This window comes from Pseudopodoces humilis, chromosome 4 (assembly GCF_049639895.1).
Source record: "Pseudopodoces humilis isolate 2021_Gansu_Grassland_sample_001 chromosome 4, ASM4963989v1, whole genome shotgun sequence".
Taxonomy (NCBI): domain Eukaryota; kingdom Metazoa; phylum Chordata; class Aves; order Passeriformes; family Paridae; genus Pseudopodoces; species Pseudopodoces humilis.
This window is the reverse complement of record NC_142203.1, coordinates 29,924,304-29,948,150: the sequence shown is the minus strand read 5'-3', so window position 1 is coordinate 29,948,150 and position 23,847 is coordinate 29,924,304. Positions and strand designations below refer to the sequence as shown.

The 23,847-nt window shown below is 39.6% G+C and overlaps 1 protein-coding gene across 6 annotated transcripts in view; it reads left to right on the top strand.

Moving 5' to 3' along the window:
- The window catches only part of TDRD7 (tudor domain containing 7), a 46,981-nt gene extending 28,682 nt beyond the window's left edge, over positions 1-18,299 (top strand). For 5 of the 6 annotated variants that reach the window (XM_088054305.1, XM_005529957.3, XM_088054307.1 and 2 more), the window contains 11 exons: positions 5,215-5,786; positions 7,956-8,142; positions 9,652-9,763; positions 10,607-10,809; positions 10,951-11,085; positions 12,760-12,843; positions 13,006-13,140; positions 13,477-13,587; positions 15,006-15,496; positions 15,820-15,980; positions 17,844-18,299. In XM_088054305.1, the coding sequence (XP_087910431.1) occupies positions 5,215-5,786; positions 7,956-8,142; positions 9,652-9,763; positions 10,607-10,809; positions 10,951-11,085; positions 12,760-12,843; positions 13,006-13,140; positions 13,477-13,587; positions 15,006-15,496; positions 15,820-15,980; positions 17,844-18,064 (2,412 nt within the window). In that variant the 3' untranslated portion in view covers positions 18,065-18,299. The remainder of the gene's footprint in view (positions 1-5,214; positions 5,787-7,955; positions 8,143-9,651; positions 9,764-10,606; positions 10,810-10,950; positions 11,086-12,759; positions 12,844-13,005; positions 13,141-13,476; positions 13,588-15,005; positions 15,497-15,819; positions 15,981-17,843) is intronic. The other variant, XM_088054309.1, reaches the window with a different exon arrangement.
- Positions 18,300-23,847: the final 5,548 nt, after the last annotated feature.

Below are 23,847 nucleotides of genomic sequence, written 5' to 3'. Positions count from 1 at the left end.
GGGGATCTTCAGCCTTTCAAGACCACTGGCCAAGTCTGTTTTTCCCCCCAGATTTGGTTGCTCTGGACACATACTCAGCATGTTTGGTAGCTTAAGCTCTGTTGCTTTCAGAAGCAGCTACTTGGAAGAACAGAGAGGAGGTGAATGTTAGTGTTGAACCAGCATCTCACCATTGCCTGGGGATACCTGTGCTGTAGAGGGATGGGCAAAACCAGTGGGACCTGAAGTTGTGGTGGCTGCCTGTGACAGAGGAGAGATGCCGTCAGCCAATGTGTGGATGTAAAGTAGTGTTGATCAAGGCCAGAAATACCTTCCTCACTGCTTTGAGCTGCAGCTTGCTGGGAGTTGAACTTCTTGTACTGCTGAGGAAAGTCAGGTAGATGGGAGCTGCCTTCACACTATTTAGTGACAGGCACAAGGTATCTGTCACTAAAATGTTTCTGTGTAGTATCTGTGGTACATGTGCTGTGGTAGTTGGCTTCCATGTTGCATATTTAAATCAGATCTGAAAGAACTCCTGCACCACACTTCTGACAAATTCTTCCCACTGAATCAGTGATAGTTCTGATTTGTGTTTTAGAGCCGTCTTTGAGAACCTGTTGGATACCAAGAGGCAGACTTCTTGTTTACCACATAAGATGAGACTCTGTCACAATAAATACTAACTTCCTTTCCTTGGGTTTTCTTTTCCTACCTTGAAGAAGAATAGCAGAAAATAACCACATATGCTAGTTTGAATGTAACCTTGAAACTGAAGGACATTTACCGTGACTAGAAACTCTCATGTCAAGGATGTGTTTTTCTAGATTCTTTTTGGAAAGTGTTGATGCTCTAGGAGATTACCAGTATATGATTACCACTGTACACACAATTAAGCAAGGCTGGCATTGGAAAGAGGATACTCTCTTTAGGTTATATATGTTAATGCAGTGGTATTTTTGAACGTTGTCAAGCATATATGTGCAAAGCTTTTGTCCTACCAACACATACAGGAGTGTGTCTGCCTTGACTATATGTGTATGTCAAAATAAGGAGACTTGATCTTTTTCATTCCACTCAGTGGAATGAAAAGTGTTAGTATTTATCTTGGAAGTATTTTTATTATTTTAAGTTTTATTATTTAAGTCTCCATATTTCAATTTTTAATTTAATTTTTTTTTTGCCTCTGTTGTTCAAGCCCAGGACAAAAATATTGTTATACTGTGTAGAACAGCTTCATTCTCTGTTGCTCTGATAATTCATTTTTCCAGCTGTTGCCTCTGCTTTGTGCTCTATAATGGAGAGGTGACAAGAGAGTCACAGATCACAGGAGAGGTCACTGAATCACAGAATATTCCTACTTATAAGGCACTCACAAAGATCATTGAATACAAGTTTTAGCCCTGCACATGACATCCTCAAGAATCACACCATGTGCCTAAGACTGTTGTCCAAGTGTTTTTTGAGCTCTGTCAGGGTTGGTGCTGTGAGCACTTCGCTGAGGAGTCTGTTCCAGTGCTCAAAACCACCCACTGAGTGAAAAAGATTTTTCCTGATAGCAAACATAAGCCTCCCCTGACACAACTTCAGGCCATTAGCTCTGGTCTTGTCACTGGTCATCAGAGAGAAGAGATCAGTGCCTGCCACTCCTCTTCACCTCCCAAGGAAGTTGTAACTGCAACTCAGTCTCCTCTTCTTCAGGCTGAGCAGACCAAATGACCTCAGCCACTTCTCATATGGCCTTCATCCAAGACCCTTTCATTGTCCTCCGATGGATGTTCTCTAATAGCTCAATGTCTTTTTTCCGTTCTGTCACCCAGACCTGCCCCCAGCACTCGAGGTGAGGCTGCCCCAGTGCAGAGCAGAGCAGGACAATCCCTCCCTTGCCTGGCTGCACCCCAGGACACAGTTGGTCCTCCTGGCTGCCAGGGCACTGCTGACTCATATTTAACTTGCCACTGACCAGGACCCCAAGGTCCCATTCCGTGGAGCTGCTCTCCAGTCTCTTGTTCCACAGTCTATACAGGCATCCAGGTTTGCCCCATCCCAGGTACATAATCCAGCACTTCCCCTTGTTAAACTTCATACTGTTGGTGGTTGCCTAGCCCTCTAGTTGATCAAGGTCAGTCTGCAAGGTCTGTGATGGAGTCAACAACTCCTCCCAATTTTGTATCTTCCATGAACTTGCTTAGTACTTCTTCCAAGACTTACTAAGCATCCAGGTAATTTATGAAGATGTTGAAGAGCTCTATGAAACCCCACCAGTACAGGTCTCCAGTCTAATGTCACCTCATTCACTGTAACCCTTTGCACCTGACCTGTGAGCTAATTGCTCACCCATCCCATTCCATGATGTGTTTATCCAGGTGTATGCTGGATATTTTGTCCAGAAGGACACTCTGAGAGCCAATATAAATAAAGAGCATGCTTTACTGAAACCCAAAAAGATTATATCCACTGTATCAGCAAGGTGGGTTATTTTGTCATAAAATGAAATTAAGTTTAACAAATAAGACTTTGCCCTAATGAACCTGTGCTGGCTGTGCTGAATGGCTGTGTTGTCTTTCAGGTGTTTTTCAGTACCTCCCAGAGTAATAATGCACTTGCAGAGCTGGGCTGGCAGCCATACTAATGGGAAGTACCTTGAAGGCAAATCTATAAGCTCAACAGGAAACCTGATTGAGATATTTGTGCTTAAGAAAGGGTGGCTGTTTTGAAGTGCTGCTCACAAGTGAAGCCGTTTGCTTGTTATTAAAAGTTTCTATGGCCTTGAAGGTGATGTGATTCCTTGAGATGTCCTGTGCAGGGCTCAGTGATTCTTGTGGGTTCCTTCTGACTCAGGATATTCTATGATTCTGCTATTCTAGTGATGTTAACCTGTGCATATTTATACTGATGTAATCTGAAACAATTAACTGAAACAGTATTTTGCTGTTCTCTAAATGATTTGCGCAGTCAGCATATAAAGCCTCTTCAAAACAGAACTTCAGTGCCTAGAAAACCCCAGAGCTATTATTGGAGTTAAGAGGCTTAAAGATCTCTGAAGATCTCAGTCTGCTGCTGGCCTTTAGTGTGTAAGGGTTTGTAGTCCTGTCAGCAAAAATTTATTCAGCTCTGTTGCAGCTCTGTTTAAAGAACTAAGGGAAGGGATACATAAAGGTCGACATCTGCATCCAACTTCTTCCAGGATGAACTGTCATACATTCCAAAGCAGCTGTCTCAAACAAATTGTTGTCTTGAGTTGTTAAGTATTTTCTGGAGCTAAAAGTTTCCTTGGCTGGTCATGTAAATGAATTCCTTAGTCTTGTCCATGGACACATGGGACATCCTTATGAATTCTTCACTATCTAGGATGTCATCATCTGCTAAGATGGCATACTCTGATTTTTTTGTCTGTGTGACTTGATATACTTTGGTCTCCTGACCATGTATCAAAGCCTTTGCAATGCTTTGATTTTTTTGTTTGCTTCTATTTTTAACTGAACTCCTTTCTTCTCCTGTGGTACAAAGGGTACGGTAAAATTCCTCATATCAGAGGGTACAAATATAGATGTTGTCTATAGAAGGCATCTTTGGTCCTTCTGTGTTTCACTGCCAAACATGTTTATTGTCTCTTATATGAAGCTGTCTAGCAGAGATGCCCAAGAACTTTGCTTTCTTACATCTTATTCTGGCAGAAAGTATTTTTATTTTGGTTTTTCACTGATAGAGAATAATTTAGGCATGCTACCAGGAATATGTGAGGTCTCTCTAACATGGTTAATATTTTTTTATATCTGTGAAAACTATTTCCTTTGTGTCGTGCTAGTGTTCATGAAAGTTGACCAAGACCTAGTCCCAAGAACCTTTTTGTTCAAAACAGATTGTTTTGGCACCAGCCTAGACAATGTCATGCAGAGCAAGTATATGGAAATGCACTTACATTGTTCATTTCCTGACTCCTAACTCAGACATAATGTGGCAATTTCAGCTAAGTCTGGTGAGATATACACAGACCAAAATACATGGTTCTAGACACAGCAAAGGCCATTTGATTTTTCTTTTCAATGTATTGTAACTCAGTATTTGTTTCTTGCTAATGTTATCTTGGTAATTAGTGATATGTGTTATTCTTTTTTCTGTAAGATAATACCTGAAGTCTTGTTCATTATGCTTTGGTTGTATGTTGCTAGGGCAGAACTGCAAAGAATTACTTGGGCAAGGTTTATAAAGTTCTGATGGGTATGGAGGTGGGGTGGAGGTGATTGCTACCCCTGAGTAGTAGCAAGTAATTCAGCTGTACCATGTTTTTTCATTGATCTGCTTTTTGAAAATAACTTTGATTAGTTGTTTCCTCTGACAAAAAAACTTCAAAGTGGAGCTACATTTAGCTTAGAGCTTTATTTTTCTGGCTTTGGGGCCAATGTGAAGACATTAAGGCCTTTTGTCATCTCAATTTTACATGGATTCCTGCTAATATATGGTTAGATCAACCTAGGTTGAAACTGCAAAGCGTTAGGAAGCAGAATTCTGTTGTGAGTCTGTGGCTACAGTTCTCAAACAGTACTTTCAACATTGCGACTTCAGACTATGTGATCTGCTTATTCTTGAGCTTAGCAAAGGGTGGATATGTAGGGGCTGGCAAAATATCTGCTTCTAAAGGAGGCTGGGGGCATGATTTAAAAGGGTCTAAGCAATTTCATTATGAAATTTATTATGAACCAGAAATTTCTTCCTTAATTTCAGAACTTTTGTAAAGAAAAATAATTGCTTGAGTATGACAGCAGATAGCCTGCCTAACAGCACTGCCTGGCAAGTGTCCTCTTGTTTCTGAATTATAGAATCAAATCTCTTTTTCCTCAGTAAACTGAGAGAAACTTTTGTTTATGATCTGCTTGCCTCTGGGAAAGGTTGGGGAGGTAAACGTGCAAAAGATGTTCATTTGTGAAGGGCATCACCATCTTCTGGTCCTCCTAGGAGGAAAGAGAGGCTCTACTTCTTTGGAAGGAAGTCCTAGTTGTATTGCATAATTATATATTTGCCTGTTACTGATGTACTTATATGTGTTTGGAATCCTTCAAAACTGAGGAGGAAGCATTAGGAAATGCCAGCCTGTAGTAACTGCCTCAAGCTTAGCTCCCTGTGGATGTTTTCTTCAAAGCCTGTATAAAATGCATGCTATAAAAGCGTAATTGGGAAAACAGTTTAGTGTTCAGAGATGCAACTGATTATTGACTCTCTTTTTTATTTTCCAAGGTGGAGAAAATACACAGAATAGATCCAATGGATGGGCTTGTTTATCCTGCTAAGAAAATAGCAAAAAATGATACTGAGCAAGAAAAGGCATCTCAGAATGTTTCTTCATCAAAGGCAGACCCTTTGTTAAAACCAAATACAGAGACGACACCTGCATCACTCAGTAGTGACTTCAAGGCAAAAGTTGTTAGCATCTTGCTGAAGTACTCCAGTGGTCTTTGGGCTCATGCGCTTCCCAAAATGTATCAAGACGCTTACCAAGTAAAATTTCCAGAAGACATTCTAAATAATCTGGAGTTGCTGTCAGATGTATGTACTGTGGACTATGTATCTGGAGTCCCCAGAAAGGCGATCCTCTATGCTAAACCCCAAAGATGCATTGATGAAAGTCTGAATGTCACTGAGAAAGTCAAGAGGCATGGTGGTGTGAAGGCCACAGCTGAACAGCAGTATGAAGAATCCAAGGACCAGTATCTAGAAAACATAACTGTTCCTCCTCTTACCATTCCATCAGAAGGATCTGTGTCCATCATGGTGATAGAATTGAAAAACACTAATGAAGTCCTGATTAGGCAAGTTTGTATTTTGGAGTCTATCTTTCTTGCTTTATTTTTAAATCCATGTGTTCATATTGTGCAGGTTTGCCAGAAAAGAATAGATGAACAGGAGGTTTCAGGACTTTATTATTTACTTACTTTGCTAATGAAAATTAAGAATCCATTTGTTTGTGTGCTTAAATGGAAATTTTCTGAAAGTTTCTCTGTCCTGAACCAATCACTTATATCATTAGCTTTAGCTTGTCTGAAAATCAAGGCAGATTTGATTTGCCATTCAAAAATTATAAAATAATTCCACTACAACACAATATAGTATTCAGATATTACTCTTGTGCTTATTAAAATACTTTTTACTTCTATAACTTACAGTAACTAGGCATGACTTCAGTGCACTCAGATTCCACTTATGGAACATTTCATCCAGCAAAAAAACTACTAGTGTTTCTTGATTTGGTTCCTAATTAGCCTAGTCTAATGGGACAGTGTAAGAAGTAGATTGTTACATTATATCTGTTACTTCCAGCCTGCTCAGCATGTGTGATTTAACTCTACAAAACTTTCCTGTACACATTTTAGTTCTGGCATCATTTATAACTTCCTGTTGATATAGAGTGATGGTTGTTAGCTTTCTAGTTTGTTATTTTAAGGATATTTTTGCCAAGTATTTGGGATGAATGCCTTGAGTACCATGGATTAAAATACTGTATGACACTGTTGAGCTGAGGATGATTATGTAAAAATTTCTCTACAAAACAGCACTTCCCAAATTTTGAACCATGTTTCTTGGACAGTACTGAAGTTTCTCAGTTTGTCAGATGTGTGTAGGTACATGATGATAATTAGTGGTTTCTTGGTTCTAGTTACAAAAATCACTACTCATGTACTTCATGGGCAAGGTCATTTATCCTGATATGATGAAACTAGTCTTGAAGGGATTAGGGTTTTTTGCTATGACAAGGAAATGTTCATGTAGTGAGGAAAGAGTGCATGGGCTCTTCTTTTCTTACATGTCCTACCAGTCTCTTTCTGCTGACCTACACCAGAGCTATGTAGCATCTGTTGGTTGATGTTGATTTTTGCAGAACCAATGAAGTCAAGATTCCTGTTTCAATCTCAGGGATGAATCAATTTCTCTTTGCTTTCTTGGTATGTGGCTAAGTTTTTTGTCTGAAACGTTTCACCTGCAGTACAAATGAAGGCAAAGCTGAAAGGTGCTGCTTTGGTGCTGTTTCTGTTTTGAGAATTCTAATCTAGTCAATAAAAGTGAGGTGATAGAGACACTCCTAGATATTTGCTGGACATTCACAGCAGAGTGTTTGAAGGCAGGGATGGTACACTAGATACTGCAGTTGAATTCTCACAATAAATAATGAATAAAATAGTGATGGAGGAAGGAAATTCTGAAAGATTCTTCTGCTTTATGTTGAGTTACTCCAACTGTCTGTTAGGTACCTTTATGAAACAAATGTTCAAGAAACTTTTAAGTAACACATATGTGACTGTCACCCCACTTTATCTCCATTACAAAGTAGAGGAGTGCTTGCACAGAAACAAAAAGGCTGTTTCTAGGAAAATCAGTTCCCTGGAATGTGGTCAGATTTAACAATCTTTATAACATAGCTATGATATCATGTTATATTACAATATCTGCACTATCTCTGGGCATATAATCTAAACTGTATGATAGAATTGAGTGGCATCATGCTCTCTATGAACAAGCTGAAACAGTACTACTAATACAAATTTGTGGGCAATATTTCCTTTTGTCTGCTCTAATCTGACTTGTTTCTGAAGCATTCAGAACTTCCCATTTGGATTTTCCAGACAGTTATTGTACTTGATGTAAGAAGACCTGTGTAACACAAACAGCATTAATATGAACCATTAGGTCAGCAGCCAAATATAAAAATAAATCTGGAGTATGAGAGTAAACAGCACTTGGCTTAACAGATAATTTTAAAGATTGGATCAACCTTAGTGAAAACCAGATTAAGATGATGTTTGTTAGTGACAGAGTAATATTTTTTTTTCTAAAAAGAGAAGAATTTGGACACAAATGTCTTAGAAAATGTATATCATGTACTCAGATATGCATGTAAATGTTCTTATGTTTTTATTCAGCTTTCTTGAAGCTGCATCCCAACTCTTGTGTTTTTTTGGGTTTTTTTTTGTAAAATATTGTAGGTATGTGGGCAAAGGGTATTCTTCTGCCCAGGAACAAATGGAAGATGAAATGAAAGCATACTACAGTCAGAACAGTACAGTGCCACCAGCTCAGTCTCTGAGTGTTGGGCAACTTGTTGCAGTAAATGCTGAAGAAGATGCCTGGTTGCGTGCCCGGATAATTTCTCTAGAAGACAACAGAGTAAAGGCAAGCAATTACATCTTCTGGCACTTGGAGAAAGAATTGGGACAGACTTGTTTTTTAGATACACAGTCAATTCTTAAATATGCTGCACTAGTATTCTTTCTTTCCTTGCCCTGAAGTGCTTCTGTTTTCAGGTACATGAGAAATTAAGACCTCATAGAAGTTACATGATTGACAAAATTAAACAGTCTTTCAGGTTTTTCTCCATAAATATTTTGAGTTTGGGAGTTTTGGTTTTGGTTTTAAAAGGGGCTGGGTCCTACAGCACTTTGGTACTGAAAATGCACCTTTAATAGGAGGAATGGTTGAAGGGGACACAGGAAGAGAAAGGGAAGGACAAGATTGATTTTCTCCTAGATCTTGTCTGAAGTCTTGTACTGAAGTATCTCTAGCATGCACTAAATATGCCCCCACCCACAAAAAAAAAAAAAAGAAAAGTATATTTTCCCCTTCCAGACAGATCTGGTATTCAGGGAATTAAGTCATGTGCATTTTAGTTAAACCCCATTGACATTATTTGACTCTTCTCTTAACTCCTGTGCCAAACAGGCTCTTATTGCCATCTGCAGTGAAATTAGAACATATATTAGAAATACAAAAAAACACTTCTCAGTTATTTCTTGTCTATATTAATATATATTAATGATACCTCAGTATTAATAATACCTTCTTAACATTTTTGTTTCTTCCCCCAGTTAGGTCACCCAGCCCTGCTTAGAACAGACTTTAAAGTTGAACCATTTTATGAATACTGAAATAGCATGTGTATTAGAATTGAGTATTTTTCTGAAAGTTAGTATGATACCCTTCATGTTCAGACCTCTTTTTAATATTTGCAATGCAGACATTTTGCAGGATTGAGTTTAGGAAAAAAGTTGTAGGAAGTCCCATCAAAGCCTTCCTTCTCTAACTTTATTAATTAACAGTTATTTGCTGCCAGTAGCAGTTTCCATACTAGTTTCCTGCATGAACTGTGGTATTTATAGATATATTTTATATATATCTTATATATATAATATAATATATATATATATTTTATATATATATATTATATGTATATATTATATATATTTCTGTATTTCTATAAATATTTATAAAGACAAGGTTAAATCAAAATTATTCTCTTAATGCTGTAAAAACAATAGGCAAAACTTAAAATGGCACCTAAATGGTATTTGACTTTTCAACACTTTCAAAACTTCGTAAATAAAAGTTGCAACTTTATTACCCTTCTTCATGTAGTTTGAAATAATATATGCAGAATTCTTCCAGCTCTGTTCATGTTTAAAGCTGAGATTTTGTAGAACAGTTGGAGGGGATGATTTTACAGCAATCTTGAGAAGGAGGCTTTTCCTGAAAACATTAAATTAATCGTACTTAACTGGCAAAAAGTAACTTGTCTGGGGCTGTATAGAGAATGTGGTAACTGGATACATTCTCCCTAGACTAAAGAAAACATACTTACAATAATATTCATGATCTTGTGCTTTTAATTCCCTTTTCCGTTGTCAGGTATACTATGTTGATCACGGCTTCACTGAGTTTGTTGAAAGCAGCAGTGTGTGCAGACTACAGAAACAGTTCAGATCGCTTCCTTTTCAAGCTACAAAATGTAAACTGGCAGGTAAGAGCCAGTGCTGACTGCACACATGCTTTCTGCTATGCTTACTGCTGGCACAGCTCAGTTGAAGCCTCTGTGAGTCTTCTGAGAGCTCTGCTTTTTGTTTGTAGTAGTTCTGTATGTGTTTGATAGATTTTGTTCAGCTCAGCTAGTCAAAGCAGACATGGGTATGCATGGAAAGAAGGAAAAGGAAGGAAGAAAGGATGTGAAGAGTTTTACAGAGAGTCCTTGATATTAGAAGACTATTTTATCCTGTACTGCTGTAATGGAGCTTAATAGTTTCTGCACTTAACAAGGATGTCTTTGTCCCTTTAATATACATGAGCATAAAGAAATAAAAGGAAACATTAAAGTAAAGGAAATGTGTTGTGTGAAGCAATGTAAACTAATACAACGTCTTTATTCATAAATGAGGTGCATCTGTTGTGGCCAGATTAGGCAGTATTTCTAAATATGAGCCTATTTAATTATTTTGACGTGATTCTTCCACTTTCAGTATTTGCATACCTGCAGGCTTCTTAGACTCTGCTGGAATTTATTCACCTTTCTAAAACTAATAGACCTTTTTAACTTTTTAAAAATAGTAAATTTTAAATATGTGAAATTGCTGTGAATGAGCTTAACTTTTTGGGGGTTTGTTGGTTGGTTGCTTTTTAATACTTGGATGCATTCCATTTTTCTTTACACATTTGCCTCAAGTCTTTCTGAGGAGGATCTTTTTATTTTCTATTCTGCCCTGCCTCTAAAGATGGCTTTCTTTAATAAAATGGTAGAAATTAAGCAAATTGCAAGTAGTAGGGGTGCAGTACAACTTCTGTATGCAAAAAGGTATGGTGTCTCTTACAGGACTGGAGGCCTTCTGTGATGATCCTGTCCTAGTAAAGGCTGTGGAATCACAGACATGCTTCAAGATATTTGCTGTGGAAATACTGGAAAAGAGTGATACTCCTCTTCTTGTTCTCTATGACACTTCTGGAGAAGATGATATCAACATCAATGCTACTTGTCTGAAGGCATTGTATGACAAGTCCCTTGAACTGCACCTACAGGTACCATTGTCCTGTTGTCTCCTTAATCATTAAAAATTATTGGCTGTTGAGATCTTAGATGGACAAAAAACAGTACCCAGAAATTTGCTAGATTTTGTGTGGGTTGTTTTTCCCTTTCTTGTCAAACTCTTACTGTTGCAGGTAGATGCACTATACACCAATGTCAGAGTCACCAATGTTTCCTCTGATGGGAGCCTGTATTGTCAAGTGCCATCCAAAGGCTTGTCTAGACTTTCTGAAATATTGCAGAAACTTGAAGACTACTTTCTTTACAAGGTAAGGTCTGTGGTGAGAGAAGTGGTGAAGTAATGCAGCATTTTTTCAGAGAGTACCAATAATTTTCCTTGCACATAAGTTCAAGTTTCTGTGGTAGTCATAGACTATTCAGAAAGGCTGAAAATTCTCTTTCTAGTTTGGGGGGTTTTGGGGTGCATCTTTCAGTGTAAAAAGTGTCCTTTGATGCTTTCTTTTTCACAGGCACTCTCTAAGTAACTACTTGCAACTTTCCTTGAATAGTTAGAAAAGTAACAGTATGGCTCTTAATGGGAAGCTTCCAATGGAAACTGCATGAGTTTGGTATAAAGCCTGTGGAAACACTGCGGAGTTTTTTTTTCTGGAAATTTTACATTATGAAGTTGAGGTGCATAAACAGCTAGGTCTGTACAAAGTGGCAGTAAAAACAGCATAATCAAGGTCTGTTCTTCTTAACATGGCTTCTTTGGAGATTCAGTGGCTTTGATCTGATATATCTGATTCTGCCTATCTTGTCCTTGTATCCTTACTTTCTGAATGTTGTGGCTAGTATAAAGATAAAAGTGATGTGTAGGAGACATTTTGAAAAGTCGTAGGTTGCTTTAAATTAGGCATGTGGCAGAGAAGTCTGACATTCCACCAGCCATTTGCACATGGAACAGTCCTTACTAGACTCAAGAGAATTTAGGCCAAAGAGAAGAAATCTTAAGAAAATCTAATTTGTAAGAATTAAGAGAATCAATTTTGTAATTCAGCTGAGCCTGACAAAATAAAATCAAGCAAAGCAGATGCTTGGAGGTCCTGTTAGAACTGCTTGTGGAACTACTCGGTCAAAGTGTTCTAGCTATAGAAGTTGAGCTTTAGACCTGTTGTGTGACCATCTGAAAATACTTTATGCTGAACACATTTTGTTTGTCAAGATTCAGTTTCAAGCAAGCCAAACACTGAAAGAAAGTGTAAAACTCTGAAATATTTAGCACCACAAAGACACTAAGGAAGGCAGCCATATATGGGTTTCAAGAGTCGTTATTCTTTGGAGAGAGTGCTTGTTATTTTCTATTTGCTGCTATCAAAGAAAGAGATTGTTCTTCAGATTCTTTTAATATCAGGCTTTGCAGCTTATTTGAAGGGTTTTAGCTTATTTTGCCCAAGAATTTAAACCTAATAAGGTGTTGATTGTTCTTCAAATGGAGTTTTCCCCATACTTTTTATAGTGTTGCCATTGTCTTGTTACGTTATTTAGAATTATCATGGTGGCTGTCACCCCTATGAAACTTTCATTTGAGTCAGCAGTAAATTTGGTTTGTTATATATCTCAAGAATTTGTATGTTCTAGAATATAAGCTAGGAGCTTCTTCACCTGTCTGTCATAGCTGTTAAATGCTTTTGCTTTTCAAGTCAAGTAATCGGTGATTTCCTAGTCTGTTTCCAAATGTGGGTTTTCACCCCTGGCATTTCGTGTTCTCCCAGTTTCCCTGTAAAATACAGAGCTTGGCATTAAAAGATTTACCAGTTGGGGAAGCTTAAAGCAATGTGATAAGAACTGCTTCTAAAGCTGGAAAGATACTTTTTATTTGAAACAGAGCTTTTGCTTCTCAGTACTGTTTATGCCATGTGTTGCTTTTGAAATGGTTAGTTGAGTGCCAGATAGCACTCAAAAAGCTCTGTGCTTTTTGACTTCTGTTTTTGTATTTGCAGCAGACATCTGAGTTCAGTGTATTGCTACCTTTCTGTGGCAAAATCTGCTTGTTTCCTTCCAAAGGAAAATGGGCACGTGTAGAGGTAAGTAGTATTCAAAAAGCTGCTAGAGTTTGCCCACATAGAAATGTCTCCTTTTTTGGTTCAACTCAACCTGAATGTTTAGTTTCCATGAAATATTTTATAATGTGTGGGTCTCTGTTGGGTTTTTAACCTCAAAATTATGCTCTTGCTTTCTTCTTTCAGATTAAAATTATTCACACTAGACGGGCACTTGATGTGCAGTTTATGGATAATGGAACAGTTGCAACTGTAAAAGTATCAGAGCTCAAAGAAATCCCACCACAATTCCTGAGAGAAGTAATTGCAATACCTCCGCAGGTATAAAGACATGTTAAAGTTAACCTGTATTCAGTCTCTTGGCAGTGTCTGTAGTGCTGATGCTTAAAGGTTTATGTACTGAAATTCTGTTTTGTTTCACAGCATTCAGTATTCAAGTGTATTTCATTGTGCATCTTTGCCTGAAATAAATCACAATGTAGTCCTGTGAGTTGGTGGATGCTGAGTATGTGTCACGGTAGTGGATTTGCATTTTGCTCTGTCTCTTTCTGTTTGTCGTACATAATTGACTCTGTCAGCATTATTCTCTGAATTGGAACTTATGGGCCAGCTTTCATGTTACTAAATTATATCTTCTATACTTAATTCTGTTCTTAGGCTTTAAAATGCTGTCTGGCAGATCTGCCTCCTAACACTGGCATGTGGACTCCAGATGCTGTACTGTGGCTGAGAGATGCTGTAACAAATTGTCCTGAGTTTAGCATGAAAGTAAGTAGTCAAAATGCCTATGAGAATTGAAATCACATAGACGTGTGAAAAGTGCATTGGAAGAACAATTTTAAAAGCCTAACAACGCATCAAATTGGTTTTTATTACAGAAGTGTAACATTAATAGTGTTTGTAAAGTTTGTAACCAGCTAAAGTACATAAATTCTATACAAAGTTCTTTTTTAGGAAATTTGTCATAAAACTTCCTTGCTTAATCCTGTTAGAATCTTCTCTTTTCCCTTCTGCTGTGAATTTAGCAGCTTTAACAGCAGTTTTTTGCATTTTACTGTCCAAGCCCAAATATGCAGCTAGAGGTATTTTGCCACTGATAAGAAAGAAACACAGTTGTCATGTTTCAGCACATAAAAATATGCAACTTCTGAGTTAATCTTGAATTACTGTTATGCCTTTTGTGAGCAAACATTTTCTCCTTCTAATCTTTGAAAGCAGTTTTTTGTTTGTTTTTTCTAATCCACTTTGTTTTAGTATGTGCTTTATATACTTAGAATTTCTCTTAATCTTTGAGATAAAATCATTCCATTTGCAGTGTATTCTAGACAGTTTAACTAACTGAAAACACCCTCCTGAAGGAAATCTATTACTAATTACGGATTAAATGAAAGTAATTTCCTCATAACCTTTTGATTCCAGCTACTGTCAGACACTTTTTCAAAGTGCTTTGCTTCTTTCTGTAACCTTTCTGCTTGCTTTAGTCTAGACCTCTAGTCTGAGACTTATACCTGTTGCACGTGGCTTTTCTAGACATCCTCTTCCAAGAGAGTTTGAGTTTGCTGCTAACTTTTGCTGTATTAAATAATAGACAGCAGATGCATGCTTTAATTGCAGAAAGTTTTTATTCCTGTCTAGGAACATCAACAGAAGAATCACTAAAGGAATGTTGCATACTTTGTCAAAATTTAAGTGCTTTCCATTAATAATGTTAGCATATCTGATGATAAATAGGAAATACTGTTATGTTATTGAAAATTATACATAAGAGAAACTTGGAAGCTTTTTTAATCTTTTTTTTTCATTTAATTTAGTAGGCTTCATTTCCTATAATGACGGGAAGACAGTTGAAAGGACTAGGTGTTATTATTTAATAAGTTGTTTAGATCTGTGTGGACACTGGCTACTGTACTGGCACAGTACTGAGATTGAACCTACTGGACAGAACAAAACTCAATTCAGGTTTTGTATTTGCTTTAAATTAGTGGAACAGCTGCAGGTGCTTTTTATCTTTCTATCTGCTGAGAACAGATTATTACCTACAACTTCCTTAATATCTTTAGGAGAACACTGAAAATGTTTCTGTGCCTAAATGCAATGAACTGTTGCTGCTTTAGTCTTCTGTACAAAATCAGCTGTGCCTTTAATAGTTACTAACTTGTTGTTAAAATGGTATTTTGTGTTCCAAGGTGATTAAACAGGATGCTTCAAAAGGAATTGCGCACATTTACTTGTTTGCTCCAGAGAATTTCCCAGATGTGGATCATAGCATCAATAGACAGATCAAAAATGCAGACTTGTGGAAGCATCAGAAAGATGTTTTCTTGAGTGTGACACCCAGTGGGATTAGCTCCACAAAAACTATGTGTGATGCTGTTTCAGCTCTACAGTTATCTAGTGGGAAGCTGGAGAAGAGTTTCCCTGATTCGGGCAGAGAACCCAGCAGTGCAGTGTCCACTATTGATATGCCTCCTCCTCTACCCTTGCCAAAGCCTGGTGACCTCATGGATATCTACGTCTCGGTGGCCTGCCATCCCGGTCATTTCATTGTCCAGCCTTGGAATGAGCTAAACAATCTGTACGCCCTAATGGAAGAAATGATCTTGTACTACAGCAGGGCAGAAGCGAAACCTGTGACCATAGAAAAAAACAAGCTGTATGCAGCTAAAATTGGAGATGAGTAAGTAGACTCTTAAATTACTTAAAATCTTTAGAAGCAAGCTTAACTCTGCTAAGCTAGGCAAGCCTAGCTTTGCTTAGTCTGCATTGTTAACGTAGCAGATGTCCAACGATATTTGAGAGATTAAGGAAAAAAATGAGGTTGCAGTCTCTTCATGCTTCCAGATTGTAGCTGGGATAGTTGACTTTTATTCAGCTAAATTCAGATTTGGGAAGCCTGAGACATGTTGGTTAAGATCTTTTGATTGTGCATTATTTTTCTGGTGCTTAGACAGTGTGTGAATATGGATTCAAATGGTCTGTTCTTGTTCTCCCCCCTCTTAGGTGGTACAGGGTCATAATAAAAGGAATACTTAGAAATGGGTTTTTGTCAGTGTATGAGCTGGACTATGGCAAACATGAGTTTGTCAGCATACAGAAAGTACAGCCACTCCTGGATACCTTCAGAAGACTACCTTTCCAAGCTATCACAGCTCAGCTTGCAGGTAGGTATCAAGCACTTGCAATTGTTTTTGTTAAAGTCTTACATCAGTGGGCATACAAGATGAGCAGAAACGTAAACTGGACAAAGTCAAAGTATTACCAAGTGTGGAAGTTATAACGTATCTGTTGAAAAGAACCTAATGTTCTGATTGTCACCATTTACATAAAGTTAGGAATCTAGAGGCTGAATTTCTAGAGATTTTTTTGTATGTATCTTGACCCTACTGTAATTTACAGTTCACCAGTGCATATTTGGAATCCAGAGCTTCCTGAAATATATTGGTTTTCTCAAACAAACAAAAAACTCCATGAGGGAATGGGGCTTTCAATAAGCTTACTTAAGATAATTTCCTTGAGAATATGGCGCATAGAGAGCATGCATATATCTGAGAGAATTTAAAAAATAAAACTTGATATCTCCTTGCTGTCTTTCCTTTCAAAATTTTTCCTTCATTTCTGTGTTATGTTCAGATGTATATGTCTCATCTTATTCAGCTGCTGCTTTCTGACACTGCTTGGTCAGCACTGCTCTAGATTTCAGTCACAGAATATGCTTGTTGGAAGTGACAGGTGACAGAGTTAGTGCTCTGTGCCTTCTATGGACTTGCTTTCTTGCACAGTGTGACTTTGGGGGTTACTTTAAACATAGTGATGGGTGATGGATGTGCTACCACAGGCTGGGGTCCTTGGCGTGCAGTGCTGTAATGTGGCTGATTTCCAGCTGTGTCTGTCTTCTGGAGAATCCAGCCCAGCAAGCCTGCAAGTCATCAGCTTTTCCTGCTTCACTGAGTCTCCCAAGTAGCTAATTAAGTTCCCTCTGAGATGCTTCATATTTGAAAGCAGGCCAGCTGAGCCTGGAAGATTAGTAACTATTGTTCTGCTATTCTTCCACTTTTTTCTCTCTGTTTTTGTGTCTCATGCCTCAGTCTTTGATCTGTTTCCTTGTAAAATTCCATTTGCTTCCACAATAGTCTTTCCTAGCATTAATTACCCTTTCTGAAGTATTGATTAACTATTGGCTTTTAGTTCCTTTTGTCATCTGCAGGCAGCTGTGTTGTTGTGTTGTCTGATCAGTGACAAGCTTCTGCTAATAGTAAAAGCAAAGTATTGTCATTTTGCTGTTCCGCTTCTCTTATCCATAAAGTGGCTTTTGGGTATTCCTGCATGATATTTGAGCCCCTTGTCTAGATGCTGTACACCGGAAGTGGTCTAGGGAACTGAATCCCAAGCCTGCAGGAGACGTTTATTTCTAGGTGGATTGCAGCCGTATTCAACAGCCCATTTAGGTTCCAGCAGACTTGACTTTGTGGGATGCCGCTCTGAAAAAAGTAAGAGCAGTTGTGAGGCATTTAGGTATAATTTCTCTTTGTTTCTGCCCTCTCTATGCCTAGCTTGGGTCTTGAATATTTGGCAGGTGTTTTAGTAACTGATACTGCTTTGAGATGAAGGAAATGTAAAGTAAGGCCAACAGACAAGTAATGCCAGCATTACTCAGGCTGAAGATAGAGTTTGTTTTGAAAGGGTCTTAGTTTCCTTCTTGTCATGGTTCCTGATAAGCCCTTGTCATGCAAGGCAGCTAATATTCTCTGAATTGCTCAGTGAGTCAGTACATTTGCCTTTCACTTCTGCAAACACCTCCATATCTTTAGACTTCAAGAAAAAATAAATGTCCTAGTCTGTGTAATAATTAATCTTGTTTGTGTGGGAGATGAGTGAGCTTATGTTTCTATTCTAGATTTAAGTTGCATTCATTAGCACTTTCAAGTCTGTTTTCTCATCTGTATTTAAACTCACACCACTTCTTTAAAAACTTAGATTAGTCTCGTCTATAAATGACCTTCTGTTTTGCTTCACATTTGTCCTAGGAGTGAAAAACCAGCAGTGGTCAGAAGAGGCATCAATAGTGTTTCGGAATCTTGTAGAGAAGAAACCTTTTGTGGCACAAATACAGGCAGTTAACGACAGCACTAACTCTTGGGATCGAAAAATAGTGACTTTTCTCGTAGACACATCTCTTCCACATATCGATACATGGATTCATGATTTTGTGTCTCAAAGTCTTGTGGAATTTTCAAAGGGTGATTAATCATCACTTATGCAATGTAGCAGCTTAGCAATAAAATAAGTAACAGGCTTTGAAGAGAAATATAACTACTCATGGCCTTGAAGACATAATGGGGATAAAATTGAAAAATCTGTGATGTTTAACAAGTTTGGGTTCTGTTGACTTTCTGAAAATTTTCACGTTGTTTACTATTGTAATGCTAGAATATTTGAGTTAAATTATTTTGAAATTTATCAATAAAACAATGTTCAATTTTGTTCTTGTGATCATTTCCTAATTTTGGAGCGCTTTTTATCTCATAGCTATTACTCAGAGCCATTACAGGGTAGTCCTTCCTTTAACAAGTGTTCTTTATTTCTGGATTTTTTGTCGGAGATGTGCATTGTTGTTGAGTTTTTTCCCTTTTCCTTAACTTGGTAAGCTTTGAATAGTGCCTTGTTTGGAATACTGCATTTGTGGGGTGGAGCATTCACAGAAGGGTATCACTTTGTATACTTACTGTTCTGCTTGCTGTTCTTTAGCAGTGACACCACTTTCCTGAATTCTCTGCCCCCCTCCTCACCCCAACCCCTGACCAGCTGCTAAATTCAAAGCATTCCTTTCCCTCTTCTTTGATAGCTTGTTTTCATGTATGCTTCTGAGAAACTTCAGAGGACTTCTGCTCCCCGGAGGCAGGAGAAAACACTGTCCTGTAAGTGTGTAGACGGGTGCTTGAAGTCCTCTGAACACAGTATTTTCAGTCTTTACTTTAGAACCTACTTTATTTTTGGTCTTAGAAACATTTAAAGGAGGTGTAGAGATGATTATATTTCATAGTCTGCTGTGTCAATTTAAATTTGCTTGCCATAGTCCCTCTAGATTGTTAGGCACAGTATTAAAACTTTACATGATAAATGCCTGCAACAGGATTTTTTTCTGCTGTGCACAGCTGCGTAGTATTTCTAGTAGGACACAGGCCAAGCTAAGAAATTCTGCTATAATGCTGTTTGCAGGAGTACAGGAGACTGGACAGAAAGGGAAACAAGACCGAAAGCTGCCGTGCATGTGTAACTGTAGGGTGGGAGAGAGAAAATGCATACAAATACTCTGAGCAAACAAGCTATTACAACATGTAGGACATACATTTGCACTCCCTTAGTCTAATTCTGGTGGTGGTCTGGAGAAGGTCTGGGCTAAGCAACAAGGAGTCCTCTTGGAAGTCTGGTGGGTGTGTCTCTCTGCCTGGAGGTACACTGGGTATAGCAGAGCCCTTATGATTAGAGTGGGCAGTGATAAACAGCAAACTGCTACTCTAATGCAGATTGCTACTTAACATGGTCCTCTCCATATTTAAGTGGGCTGAGGCAGAGACTCTTAAGTGTACTTGAGAGAGAGGTAGTATTAACAATGAAGATAGTAATTAGTTTTCCATATTAATCAATAGTCATTTCCGTATTAATCACCCAGCTGCCATGGCAGAGAAGGTGAAGAATGCACGTGAACGAAGCCATGTGGTGAACTACTGTAAGGTAAACTTCAATGCAAAGTTTCCCTCTGTGTAGGATGGGATCTGAGTCTGAAAATTTGAATGACGTAGTACAGTAGAATGAGACAAGCACTCCCCTGAGCTCCTGAAGAGAGATTTCCTGTGTCTAAGACCATATCTCACCTTCACAGTTGCACACACTGATGGCTACAAGCCATTTTCATGGTAATAGAGCATTCTGCTGGAACTGAATTAAAGTTTTGTGAGAAGTACCTGAGCTGTGTTTGCATCCCTTAAGGCTTGAGGATCTGCTCTTTGCCAGAAGTTTATTTGTACCTCTGTACTGATGAGGCAGTTTGTGACTCTTTACTTCTACTATTAGAGAAAAGACCCTGGCAGATGTACAAGACACTGAATATAGTTTCCAAGCTTGTCTGCCCCTTCTGAAATATGCCTCACCCTCTCCTTGGTTGTTGGTGGTTAAAAAGCCCAGGTCAGAAGCAAGGACACATTCCTACAGTCCCACACATTTGTGCGGCTCGGTACTGGAGTTCACAGAGGCTGCTTTGTATATTGGTAAAACAGAGTGCAGTCTAACTGATCAACAAACCCATGGGCACCACTGTTCACATGGTGAATTGTTTTGTGCATGCATGGAGCATACACCAACCCAAAGTCACTTGCATGCTGAGTTACGCTCATATGCTGTATCCAGAGGGGCTGCACTGACGTGTCTCTCCATTCCCAGGACGCAGTACCACCCCTGCCTTCAGCAGCTCCACTACTGGTCCATTACAGTACAGGTACTGCTGTCTCCTTGTGCAGAACTATGATTTTACACCTGCTTGTGGCATTGCTGTATTACCCCACATAAGATCCTGACATTTGCTAATTCACCTGCTAGTGCTCTTTGACACATTTCATGATCTGCTTTGAAAAACATGCAGAGCACATTGGGTGTTGCAGTCAGCAACCTCAGGATCTCGTCCAGGGAAGCAGCAGGATTCTGGGGACCAGCATGGAACACCAACAAGATGGGCTCCCGTTCATGAAACCATTTATTCAGCATGGGAACAAACTTAGATCCAGAACAAAGAGCCCCAAACAAAGGCCAGGCAGGGGTTTTTGAGGGACAGAACTCTTGAGGGTCTCCACCCTTGAGGGTGGAGTTGCACGGTTAGGGACCACTAAAAACACAGCAAGGGAGAAACCCCCAGGGACTCAAACCCAATCAGAGCACCTGGGCCGCCTTTCACAAGGGGTTTGGGGTGGGACAATGTAACTCTTTGTCTCCCCTGAGGCACGTCGCAACAGTTGGGCATAGACAGTATTGAATGCTTTGAGATTCCTGAAGTTTCCAAGCGGTGAAATAGCATAATTATTAGTTAGTCTGCTATCCCTAGGAGGTGCTAGACATACCTGCTCTGTGGAATTTGTTAATACACACAGAACGCTGCATGGTTCTTCAGTTTTTCGGCAGTCAGTGTTGCAGGGTGGTTGTGAATGGTTTTTCTGATTTCATGAATGCATGGCACTTCACTAGGGCCGCGTCCACAGCCCGTGTCTGAATCAGGCAGGTGGTGGAGTTACTTTCCATTCTGACAGCTATTAGAAAGGCCTCCGCTGGAGCCTTGCATGCAGTTCTGGACACTGTCCTCCAGGACAGACATGGCTTAATCACAGAGAATCCAGATGAAAGCAACAACAATGTCTAGAAAGTCTGGTTTAAATGGCAGAATTTGCAGTTGGTCTGGATGGAAGAAGGCTAAGTAGGGGAACACTTCGAGAGGTTTTCACTGATAATTATTTTTATATGTAAATAAAATAAGGCATGTAAAAGCTCTAGTTGCTGGAAGAAAGGGGCACAGCCAGGGAATTCACTGGAACTCCAGCTTCACTATAAATGCCAAAACCATGTAGGATGTATCTGCAGAAGCCCAGCTGATCATCCCTTGGAATGTGGATTTGGAATGTGTAATTCTTGGGACCCCACCCAGGATAATTTTACAACCAAAAAAAGGGAATGCAGCTTTGATAAGCATGTTTTGTGGATCATTGTGATTTTTATAAAATGGAAAATGATCCTTGATTACCTAGACAAAACAGATGATGGTATAACTAAAACAAACAAAGCAGTGAACAAACAAGGCTGTGAACAATAAGCACTTGGAAACCTCCTCTTTTCTGTTTATTCTATGTCAGCTGTATTTTGTTGACAAAGTTTACCTGTTTTCATCTCCCAGTGTGTTCACTTCACATCATTTTGAGGAGCTCTTGTTTTGTCAGAGAAATATGAGAACCCTCTTTGCCGTCTCAAAATGAATTTCTTTCTCTGGAGTTTTCAATCCTGGACTCCTCTTTCCCAAAACATTTGGGAAGACTTTTGTTGCAAAGACCTTTTGTCTCTGTTTCCACCACACTAATCCTGTGTCCTCACAGTGACACATTGCACTGAATTGTGCATCAGGCAAACCTTTGAGAGCCTGGGTTCTCATGTCCTGACTCTTGTTAGATGAGAAAAGTGAAAAAAAATCATGCAATGAAAAAAGCATCACTTTAAAACTTCATAAAGGCTGAAAGCTCCCTTTTATGATTTTTTTGTTCTTTGCTGATGTTTTCAGATTGACCTGGAATTCTTAAACAGAAGAATTGTGCTGCTCTGTGAAGTTAGAGCTTGGCTAGGGCAAGAGGAGCTGGTGACATGCCAAGCCGCTTCCTTGAGAGCCGTGGTGTAGTCCGGGTTAGTGAAACTCGGTGTGTTGTGAAAAGTGCTACACTGTACATTACCTGTAACATTCATTACCACAGTGTGTCACGGGAAACTGCCAAGAAAGAACTACCGCTGATGCACTGAAAACAAATGGCTGAGAAGCTGGCTCCATGTCTTAACTGATAGAGACAGGCTGAGTGCATTCTAAGGGGACCAAAACACCTTGGATGATGTTCTGGTGCCCATAAAGCTACATCTGACAGCAGCCAGATAGGATGAAAAAAAGTGGATCAAATGTATCTCTGAGTACTTAAACCAATGTGAGCTTGTAGGGAAGCTCAGTGGTGCCAGTGGATCACTTCCTGAGCTTCTCCCAGCTTGCATGCCCTGCAGAAAGACATTTGGTAAACAGGTGGCATAGAAACTGATATCCGAGTTTGTCTGATCTTGTACCTGTCAGGCTTCTTCAGCCTGAACAAACAGGTGTTTGGGTGAATTGGGTGTTTCTAAACTCCCTCCTCTCTCCTGTCAGCAGCTGAGATGATGCCAGTGACTTGGGCCATAATCCTGCTCACCTCAAGGGGACGTGCACTGAGCCCAGTGCTTGGCAGAGCCCCTATTTGTATCTTCCATCCCTTCATTTGTCCTAGCTGGGAGCAGTATTTTTGGAGGTAACTGCAGATCTTCCTCTGAATGCCATAGGACATGGAATTTCAGTGTCAGGCAGGTCACACGAAAAAAAGCTGAGTATTATCTCGTGGCAACTGGGGGCATTTTCAGATGAAGGTCATCACTAGATCTGAGAAGTATGGAGCTGGAGAAGCATTCAAATGGACTGGCCACCTCTGGTAAACCTAGACTCTCTCCACTCTTGGCTTATGGCTGCTGGTGGAGACCAGACAGCAGAGCTAAGGAGGAGCTTGGGGCTGACACTTTGTGGGAGATTTGGTGAAAAATCATTAAAGAACAAATCCATGGGGCTTTAAAGTGACTCAAAGGTGAGATAAGGGAATGGAGATTTGGCAGCAATGTTAAAATTCGATACTACAAGACTGGAAGGCAGCTCTCCTGGGCAGACTGCAGACTTGGAGCAGCTCTAGTGGCTGTCACTGGATGTATGGGGCAAACTGACAGGGAGTAAAGTAATGCACGGGATTAGTAGGTGCATTGATACAGATGGCGTTTGGGGGAATGTATCTTTCCTAAAGTGCCCATGACTGCAACTACAGGTCCCCAGCAGTGCTGGTAGAGCGGCCACCCAGCCAAAGGCCTGGGTGGCCATGACTTGGTCTGGCACAGCCTTCAGTTCTCTCTACTCCCCCTGTTCCAGTGCTGCACCACTCCTCCCGGGAAGGAGTTTTTCCTGCCGCCGTCTTAGGGTGCTTTACAGTGTCCTGGATCTCCAAGAACACGCGTGTACGTCTTGTGGGGTTTCCCAGACTGGCAGTTTCCTGAAGCATTTGGCTCGGCACTCTTTTGCCACGGGACAAAAAGCAAGCTCCACCGTGTCTGAATCGTTAAAAAAGCAGGAAAGACCCTTTGGAAACAAATGCTGCCCTTGCTGCCGCCTTCCGCAGCGCCCCGCAGCTGCCCCGGGGCTGGACGGAGCGCGCTTGCCCATCCCGAGTG